Raw genomic sequence first — 10,783 nt, forward strand, 5'->3', positions numbered from 1 at the left:
ATCTAAAATTTATAAATGTATTTTTTTATGCAAATTAACCTGAAAATGACACGTGGAATTTTTTTTCTGAGAATTAACGTGAAAATGACACGTCACTAAATCTGCCTGATAGAAGTTCTTCTTTTCTACTATATATTGATATAAAATTTAAAAATGTACTAAATAAATATAGATAAAAACTATCAAAATCTAGCAAATCACAATAAAAACTCATAAAATCCGGAATTAATTAAAAATCCGAAAATTCAATAAAAATACCATAAAAAATAATTAATACTCTAAAAATAAATAATAATATAAATTAAGATAAAATACAGAAATAAACAACATAAATCCTAATCAAATGTAAAATTTAAAAATGTACTAAATAAAAATAGATAAAAACTATCAAAATCTAGCAAATCACAATAAAAACTCATAAAATCCGGAATTAATTAAAAATCCGAAAATTCAATAAAAATTAATTAATACTCTAAAAATAAATCAAAAATAAATTAAGATAAAATCAAGAAATAAAAAACCTAAATCTTAATCAAATCGAAAATTTAAAAATGTATTTTTTTTAAGGAGAAATAAGGTAAGGAAAAATCAGGGCACATGTGGCAAGTGGGGCCAAGGAGAAAGAGCTTACATGTAAAATATTATGTGAGAATTAATCTGGGAGCGACACGTCACTAACTTGGCCTATGTGAGCGACACGTCATGCTAGAAGTTGTTCTTTTCTAATATATATATTAATTGATGTTGTTTTTAATAACACAAATGATTACTTTTCTTTAATAGACAAAAAAATCATATAAAGAAACACAAGGGTGCTAAACCCAAATTGAAAAGAAGAAGATGCAACAAAGCTACTTAGCCCAAAGCCCCAAACACAACCATTATTAGTTTACTTTATTGATTTTCAGAATTGATTCTTTTTTATTTTCCATCAAAATTTATTACTAGCAAGGAAATTTTTTTATAGTAACAATTATTAGTTTACTCGAACTAGTATTAATAACTTAGAACATTTTTTTACCTTTTAATCATTTATTCTAAAAAAAATTCTTTATAAAATGTTAGCATTTTACCGTTTTTGGCCGAATTTTTTTACCATAAAAATTATTAATTTAACTCATGCCATGCATAATTATAATTATAACTTACTCATCTGAGAGAGTTTTGTTCTCAAGTTTCTTAACTAAGTAATAAATCATTTTTATTGTTCGAAAAAATTATAAATATTTCTTTAAATAACTTTTATAACTTTACAACGTTAATTCGTTTAATTTTATCTATGTTTGGCATAAATTTGTTTTTACCATAATTAATCATTTATTTCTTAACACTAACTTAATCAAGTTGTGATTCTTTTTCCTTTACATGTAATTTGACTTTCTTATAATTCAATTTCTTAAAATACCATTGAATAGCTTTTAAAACTTTCTTACAAATATAATAACAATACACAATTAATTATTGTATTGCTAAGTTAGGCCATTTTTATTAACTACAAATGATTATTAATGTTATAAATTGAATTTACTGATTTTTTAAAAAAATTCCTTTTTATTTCCTATGGAAATCTATTACTAACAAGAAATAATTCATTACTAAATCTGAATATAACAATTATTAGTTTCCTTGAATTATTATTCATAACTTAAAAAAAAAAACTACCAATGAAATTATAGTCTAAAAAAAGAATAGTTTTTACAAAAAAATTATAGCAAAAGGAACCCCACACCGCCTAATACCCTGAGCTGTTTTTGGATAAGCGCCATAATTAATCATTAACTAGCGGAATTACCCGTGCCCTACACGGGTTACTTTAATTATTTAAAATTTAAAGTGTAATATTATCTTTTGTATCTCTTTAGTAAATATATCTTAACAATTGTTTCAAATTTATATATTTTTTTAACGTTCAAATATATAATCTTAATTTCAAAAAGTAAAATAATATATATACATATATATTCTTTTTTTTGAAAGAAATATGCATATATATTCTTAATAGTGAAAATTGTGTATTAATCTACCATACACTTTTACTTATTTAAATTTGAAAAAAAATAGATTTTTTTTAATTTAAAAAACTTAAATTCACCCAAATTTTCAACTCAAAGTCTTTTTATAATTCACTTGAATTTAAAATTAAAATGTTCTAAAATAAAATATATGAGGAACATAACTTTAACTTTTTTTGTTAAATTAATAAAGATTGAATTTTTGTTTTATGAAAGGTAGAAGATATAATATTATGACTGTGATTTCTACAATATTCTTGTAAACTGATTCATTCAACATATAATTGGTCAATGAGTACATTAACGTCGTTGGTATTTGAGGCAATGCGGGAAAAATCCCATTAGGATTTTTTATGATGTATGGTTTATATGATTGTGTCAACGATCAAATCAATGTTATTTACAACATGTGAATAAATTATAATTCAAACTCAAGAATTAGTTTTTTAAATATATGTCTTTTCAAAAGGTCTTGAACCAAGAGAATATCTAAATTTATAAACAGTTTGGAGTTGTAGTTTGTGTTCAATATTCTCATCGTACCTACACGTTTCAAACGGTTAAAATTAATAATTAAGTACCATAAAAAATTTAGGCAACAAATATTTCAGTAAGATATTTTAATGTATATTTGACTATATTACCTAATTTTTCAAATAAATTAAATCAATTAATAGCTAGTGATCTTTTTTTTCCTATATCGGAAAATTGACAAAAAACTATATAAACACCTACGCCACTAATAATGAGTCCCTAAAAAAAAGGTCTCTAACTCGGAAGGAGAACTCATAAGAATGCAAGCCAACCCACAGAGCAATTATTAGGGATAAACATGAAAACCGTCCCTAAACTTTGAGCGAGATCTGATTTCCGTCCCTCGCCGGAAAATCTTCCTAGGGACGCCCTCAAACTATGTTTTTTGTTTGGAAACCGTTCTTGCCGTCGATGGAGCTCCGACCACCGTCACCAGGTGGCACTTTGGAGCCTACGTGGACATGCCCCATCATTTAATGAAATGACGTGTAATTTTTAAAAAATAAAATAAAAACTAACATAATTAAATTTTAATTAACCCCCAAATCTTTCCTAATTAAAACTTTAACCCTAAAACTTAAGCTGACACTAACCTAACTTCATCTCCTAATAAAATCAAATCAAAACCCCTATTTCATCTCTTCCTCCTTTAGAATTCAAAACCCATAATCTTCATATGTTCTCCATTATCTTCAATGATCTTCATCGTCATCTTCAACATTAAGAATAAAAAAACCCAGAATCCAAATTGGCATTTCACCATACATTTGTATAACATCTTGAATCTTCCCACTTTTGCACAGTGCACTAATCAAGCAATTGTAACCCATTGTATTCAAACTGAGACCCTTGGCTGACATGCTATTCACAACCTCCGTAGCTTCCTCTAACCCATGCTGCGTTGACTTAACCAATAACCCATAAGAAATTCCAAACAAAACCCACATGGAAAAAGCTAGAAAGTTATCATCTTTACATGGGTTCTGCTACGGTACCCAACAGTTTTACCCACATAGAGAAGTTTAGCATTCGGGATAACCAAATCCAACACATCATTAGACACCAACCTATCATACAAAACAAATCAGCACTCTCCATCACCCTTACTCTCCAATAACACATCCTCAGGCGCACAATTTCCTCCTCACTGCAATTCCCTTCACTCTCCCTCTTCTCTCTCAACACCTGAAGCAGCTTCTTCAGCTCCGGAAGCTGCAAGGCTATGTCATCCTCTCTGAAAGCTCCTGAAACGGAAGGGAGAGGGCACGACATCGTTTCCCCCTGGCGATTCTGGTACACCGACTGGTCCGTTTGGTACCGCTCTGTGGAGTGATTTTCTGTGAAGGGTGAAGCGGAAAGTGCAGTTGGGAGAGGAAATGGGGTGGTGGCGGTGCATCTTTCATGAGTGATTTTGGGTGTTGGGTTTTTGGGGAAGGGGAAAGGTGGTGGCGGAGCATTTTTTTTTTCTTGAATTGAAATATGAAATTAGGTTAGTGTTAGTTTTAGTTTTAGGGAGTTTTAATAAGGAAATGTTTGGGGTTGATTAAAATTTAATTATGTTAGTTTTTATTTTATTTTAAAAAAATACACGTCATTTCACTAAATGATGTGGTATGTCCACATAAGCTCCAAAGTTACACCTGGTCACGATGGCCGGAACTCCATTGACGGCAAGGACTGTTTCAAAAAAAAACGTAGTTTGAGGGCGTCCTTAGGAAGATTTTCCGGCGAGGGACGAAAATCAGATCTGGCTCAAAATTCAGAACGATTTTCACGTTTATCCCCAATTGTTATCCATACTGACCACTATAAGATTAATTCTCCACCCCCTATTGAGTAGGTTTCGAATATCATTGATAATAAAAAAGAAGCATCCAACCTCATCCTGCTCCAAGCGAGTCGCAAGCTCCTGACAATCAATTTCACAAATCACGTCTCTATATCCTCTCTCACATACCAGTTCTAAGCCTTGCTTCAACGCCAACGCTTCAGCAAGATTTCCTCCATCATGGTGTGAGTGGAACCTGAAGATCCAGCATCTCCGATCATCCATGAGCAAGCCCCCTGATCCTTGAGTAAATAATAGGATCATGAAACATGAAATAAATCATTTTACACAACAAATAAAAATAAGTGAATAAGAGGATAAATTAACCAATAATAAATTTACGATATTGCGATCATATAGTGGTGGTGGAGAATTATAAAATAAAAATGGAAATAAAACTTTGAAAACAATAAATCAAAATAAGATAAACACGATGCCACAAAGAATTGGTGAAAGAGAGAATGTTATAGATTAAAGAAATAACATGAGAAATTTCTCAAAAGAGCAAATGAATTCTAACCAGTACGCATGTATAGCAAAAAAAATTATTTTTCATTAAGATAAAAATCATTTCCTTGCACATGATTGACAAATTATTGAAGGTGAAAGTTCCTTAACATGAAATCGAATAACGAATTGAGAAACAGAAAAATGAAAGGCGGAAAGAGTATGGAAAATACGGAAGAGGATTGAAAATACTTACCAGTTACCATGGTGTAGACGAACGGAGAAAAAAAAAGTGTTTTTTTTTATAAGAAATTCCAAAGATGGAAGGAAAAGTATAGGATGAATAGAAAATGGAGGACAGTGAAAGTTTGTCTTGTTGTCCGGGAGGTACACACAAAATGATGTTGAAATTGTTATCAATGCTATAAATTTAACATGTGATTTTATTTCCTAAATTAATAATTTTGAATTATGAATGCTTAATTTTTCCTAAAATTATATATTCATTATTGGTCAATGAAAAATTCTTTAGAAATTAAATATTTCAACAAAATTTATTGTTTTAAATGCTCTAAGGATTCATTAATTTAATTATATTAATTTAATTTCGAAAATGTGGAATATTCAATTTTGAAAATTCAATTTTTTAATTAATATTCTCTAATCTAATTAATTTTTTCGTTATTTATCAAAAGTTATTTAATTGTTCAAAAAAATAATCAATTCTTGAACATCAATTTTTTTAAAATTTGAATTTCAAAAAGATAATTAATTATATCCATTAATTTTTAGGAACTAATTAGAGTCAATTTTTTTATTCATCGGAAAACTAAACAATTACAATAATAAAGGAAATTTGAATTTCAAAAAAATTTAATATATCTTTTAAAGTCATTTTAACCATATCATTAAGGAAAAACAAATAAAATGTATTTTAGAAAAATAAAAATTAAAAGATCTAATATTTAGTTTTATTTGAAATAATTACAAATATATTATTAGTATTTAGTATATTATTAATTAAAATAAAAAGGATTCCCATTATTTTTATGAATCATATTTTCAAATTTGTAATATAGTTTTTTTAATATTTGTTATATCTGAAAATATAATTTAAATGAAAATTATTAATTTTAATCAGAATTGATTATTTTCAAAAAATTTAAATCTAATAAGGAATTTTTATTAATGGATTAAATGAAATAGGTTTAGTGATTTTCATGCATTGTATCATTTTTTCGAAAATTTGAGGGGCTGAAAATAGTTTTATTTTGAATTTATATCCTTACTTTGATAGTTTTTATAAGTATTACTTATGTTTTTTTCTTAAAAAAATAATTTACTTATGATTCTAACAAAAAGTAAAATTAATGTAGTTACTGGTTTCAAAATAATTTTTTTTGTTGATATTATATTATTGTTATAAACATTTTTTGAAAATTATTAATTTATTGTGTATGTGGCCGTGAGTATTATTAAACTTAGCAATTAATGTGGCAAAAACAGTGGAAATAAATTTTTTTGTTTTGGAGGGAAAATGTATTACTTAGAAGGAGACATGTGGCATGGGTCTTCTAGAAGAAAACCTTCTATTCATATATATATACTAGTGGAATTACCCGTGCCCTGCACGGGTTACTTTTGTTATTTACAATACAAATCAAATTTATGAAATATAATGGTTTTTTTTTTAGTAAATATATTTGCATTTGAATTTGAACATATGTTTTGAAATAGTGAACATTTTGTATTAGTTTAACCAAATTTTCAATTAGTTAAATATGAAAAGTAGAAGATTTTGTTTAAATTAAAAAACTTTCCACTTTCAAAAAATTAAAAAACTTAAATTCATGTAACGTTTCAATGCAAAATCTATTTATAATTCAATCTAACTTTTAATAGTTTTAAAATAAATATATGAGGAATGTAATTTTCTTTTTAAAATGAATGAAGATAGAATTTCTGTTTTTTTGTAAAGTAGAAGATATATTATGAAGGTGTGATTTGTTTCTTGAAACTCAATGATTAAATTTAAGATAAATTAACAACTTGGTTGTGGGTTCAGAAAAAGAAAAAAATAATAATAATAACAACTTGGTTGTTCAAGAACCACCGTTCATTCAATGAATTATATTTCTCAAATCACAAAAAGCCCCCAAACCTTATCTTTTCTTCTATCAACCACATACTCTTCAGCTTGACGGGTAAACACAAATAATCTACTATATTCTACAGATAATTCTGGGAATTAGATTTCCCACCCCCTGTTTTAGAATTGCCACCTTAACCTTTTAAAAAAAAATGCCGGGACTACCCTCCGAGACTTAAACCTCCATACCAGTCCAGAGGTTGATGTTCTGGACTAGTCCGAGAGTTAAAAGTTCGGATTCTTTAATTACAGTTAAAATAACATGACTTTAGTCAAATTGCAGCAAATATAACATGACTTTAAAATTGAAAAGTTACATAATCCAATTTAAGCAAAATTACAATACATAATCCAAGTTAAGCATTTGAAAAGTAAAACAAAATTACAATACATAATCTAAGTTAATCAGAAGTGAAAGGTAATGGGGGGTGGTTTGGTGGTTGTGGAGTTTATGCAGGCCATAATGGTGGTGAGGTAGGTGAAGCTATGGAGTAATGGTGCTGAAAAAGGTGGTAGAATCTGTCAGAGGTGTCCGGAAGTTGAAGTTTCATACTAATCCGAAGGATGAAGTTTCATACTGATCCGAAGGATGAAGTTTCGGATTATATCCTAAAGATTAAACTTCATACCCTTCGTAGCAGTTAAGAATAAAATATTTTTTCTTCCATTACAAGGGTTTGGGTTGTTGAGTGCCAGGTTTGAACCCACAACATGTTAGAAGCATTGGATAGCCCAAGCCACTCATGCTGCAGGTTTTGGCTTCCATTACAAGGGCTGATTATTAGGGTTGATTATAAAAGTAATAGATTTTAAAATTAATAGATTTTACAATTATTAGGGTTGATTATAAAAGTGAAAAAGAAAAAAAAAATGTTAAAGTGAACATAAAGCTCACAAATTATTAGGGTTTAGGGTAAAAGTGAAAAAGAAAAAAAAATATACGTTAAAGTGAACATAAAACTCATACTAATCCGAAATAGTAGTGCAAAATACATAGTCCCCTAATATCGTAATAGTAATGTCAACAAAAAGCTAATACAACTAATGTCCCCTACTGTCCCCTACCCCGACGACCTCCCCTACCCCTACGGCCTCCCCTAGCTCCTGCCCTGCCGCCCTCCCGGCCACCTGCTCGGCCACCTGCTCGGCCACCTGCTCCCAGACCTCCTCTCCCAGCAGCGTAAGCAATGCCCTGTGTCCCAGCCAAGTCCTGGAGGATGCGAAGTGCTTTCTCCGTTAAAGCGCGGGCCTGTGTGCCTGGCAGCAAAGCATCACCCACCTCAAGTGACAGCTCAAGGACTTCTAAAGCCCTACGCAAAGCAGCCTGAAAGTAAATAATAAAAAAAACGCTGTTAGTAAATCACATACAGAAAACCACAAGTGCATAAAGAAAATAGAATTAAAATTTAAAATTTACCACGACACTGAGATCAATCCTCCTCTCATTCGGTATGATGAAAAAATGAGACACTCTAGCGTACCAATCCATGTAACCGCCCACAACCTGTCCCTCCTCTATAGCAGGGTCGCCCTCAGGGAACAAGTACTACACATAATCTGCGAATGCCGCATCAACAGCCTCAGCTGCGGGAGATCTATCCATCTCACTAGGGTGGCGCGGGATCGTCTGTATATACCCAAACTGTCGCATGACCCGCTCCGAAAGATGAGGTCGCACAGCAGGGGGATAGGGACACCGAATGTAGCCTGAGAACAAAGCCCTCTCATCCCGCTGTCGCCATTCCCTGTGGGCCTCATATGGAGTCCAAGTGACGTCGTCGGCCGTCAACTCATCAAGTAGTACTCGCCTCTCGTCAAGCCTAGCATGCCCCGACCGTGACTCTGTCCACCTACAAGCTCTGGGCTGGTCCTTTGTGTAAGACGGGTTCGCATACCGGCGAACAAGCTTGTCTGGAAAGTGCTCAAAGACCCAGGCCATCAACAGGGACATGTAACCGCCCATCTGTTTGACCCCGCTGCGAGAAGACTGTCCAAGCTGGTCGTACAATGTGGCAAGGGCCATGGCGCCCCACGCGAACTCCGACACCCGCTCAAGATTCTGTAGCATGCCGATCCAACGGGCGGAGAATGAGTGCCCCCCACTCTTGTCGGCGAACAATGTCGCGCCAACAAGATGCATCAGGTACATCCTGGCTGCATGCTCGTACCGCCCCTCTACATTACAATGTAATACCAATTATGATTAAGTAAATATAAATAATAGTTGGAAAAAGTTCAGATAATGAATGAAACAAACCTGCAACAGCTGTCGGGTAAAGGTCTCGCAAGAAGCTGAACCTCATAGTCGGACCCCTCTTCACATCAAACTCAGCCATGTACAAATCTGCATCCCCCCCTAACAGCAAAGCGCAGGTCTCTGCCACATCATATCTCGAGGCCACTCCTGGAGTGTAGAATCTCCCACCAACCGGGATGTGAAGAAGAGCGGAGACGTCGTCAAGGGTGACAGTCATCTCCCCGAATGGCATGTGGAAACTACTAGTCTCCTCGTGCCACCTCTCCAAAAGGGCCGATATAAGCCCTGGGTCCGTCTCTACATAGCTGCACCTGACCAGTGGATACAGTCCGCTCCTCTCCACAATCAAGTGGACCTCCCTGTAATTGTCCCCCTCACACGTCATCAGCCCGAGCTTCGTACCAGCAGTGGCAAGCCTCAAATAACCTCGCTCATAATAACGAGGTGGTCAGTGGTGCCTAGTAGGGTATGCCACGTCCACGGCGCTATGTGATCCGGGTAATGCTGCAGAAGTGAAAACTCAACCGGCCCACCAGGAAACAGTGGATCTCTCTGGAGCGGCGACATATTCGGATCCTCTACCTCTACATCCTCACCCTCAATCTCAGACTCAGACCCCGACTCCGACTCCGACTCCAATGGCTCCTCAACTGCATCAATATCAAGTGAAGAGGTGGAAGGCTCAACAGTATCGTGGGCAGTAACCTCAGGCGTCGACTGAGGAGAAACCTCAGTAGCAGTAACCTCAGGCGTCGAGAGAGCAAGAACCTCAGTAGCAGGAACCTGAGTAGCAGGAACCTCAGTAGCAGGAACCTCAGTGGCAGGAACCTCAGTAGCAGGAACCTCAGTGGTCGCCTTCGGAGCCCCCTTCCTAGCCCCCTTCCGAGAAGTCGACACATCTGTATCATGATCACCTCGCCTATGAGAAGCGTGGAGATAGGCATGACGATCGGCCAACTCTTCAGACGATACCCTCTTATGTTGCTTTGTCCTTGCCATAATCTATCAAGAAAAATAAGGAAAACAGATTAATAGCTATGTAATGAGTAATCCACAAGTATACTAATGTTAAGAAATTTCAATACAATTCAAATAATGTTATGAAATTCAAATGTGAAATCTCAAGTTGGTTATGTCCTTAACCACTACCCTAAGATAGCCAAAAGCATGGAAATTATCTTCACCCCATTCATCTTATCATGAAAAACAATAACAGAAGCAATATGAGTTACTGTCATAGGAGTTACTGTCATAGAGACAGTACTGAATCTCTCAATTCCGAATCTTGAAGTCCTGAACCATTACGAATCTTCAAGTCCTGAACCATTCCGAATCTTCAAGATTCGGAGTACAAATATCCCCAAATTCGCACCTCAGAACCCCAAAAACCCCAGAAATCACAATACAAATGAAATTTCACAACATCAACACATAAAAAGGGATTCGAAACCTAATCTGAAATACCTAAATTTGAAACCCTAAATTTGAAATCACAACACCAACTCATCAAAATACAAATGATTCAAAATACAAATGATTCTTGGTCGTGGATTCCA

The 10,783-nt window shown here is 33.6% G+C and overlaps 2 protein-coding genes across 2 annotated transcripts; both read right to left on the reverse strand.

Annotated features, from left to right (window-relative positions):
* Window positions 1-8,021: 8,021 nt before the first annotated feature.
* Window positions 8,022-8,459, reverse strand: LOC130725709 (H/ACA ribonucleoprotein complex subunit GAR1-like). The gene is made up of 2 exons (XM_057576914.1): window positions 8,388-8,459; window positions 8,022-8,294 (listed from the first exon to the last, which is right to left on the reverse strand). The coding sequence occupies exons 1-2, from the start codon at window positions 8,457-8,459 to the stop codon at window positions 8,022-8,024; spliced, it is 345 nt and encodes a 114-aa protein (XP_057432897.1).
* LOC130724320 (protein MAINTENANCE OF MERISTEMS-like) lies at window positions 8,366-10,119 on the reverse strand. The gene is made up of 2 exons (XM_057575522.1): window positions 9,228-10,119; window positions 8,366-9,145 (listed from the first exon to the last, which is right to left on the reverse strand). Exons 1-2 carry the CDS (start codon window positions 9,610-9,612, stop codon window positions 8,517-8,519), a joined length of 1,014 nt encoding a protein of 337 aa, XP_057431505.1. The 5' UTR covers window positions 9,613-10,119; the 3' UTR covers window positions 8,366-8,516.
* Between the last annotated feature and the right edge of the window lie 664 nt (window positions 10,120-10,783).

The sequence above is a fragment of the Lotus japonicus genome, chromosome 6, assembly GCF_012489685.1.
Source record: "Lotus japonicus ecotype B-129 chromosome 6, LjGifu_v1.2".
NCBI lineage: Eukaryota > Viridiplantae > Streptophyta > Magnoliopsida > Fabales > Fabaceae > Lotus > Lotus japonicus.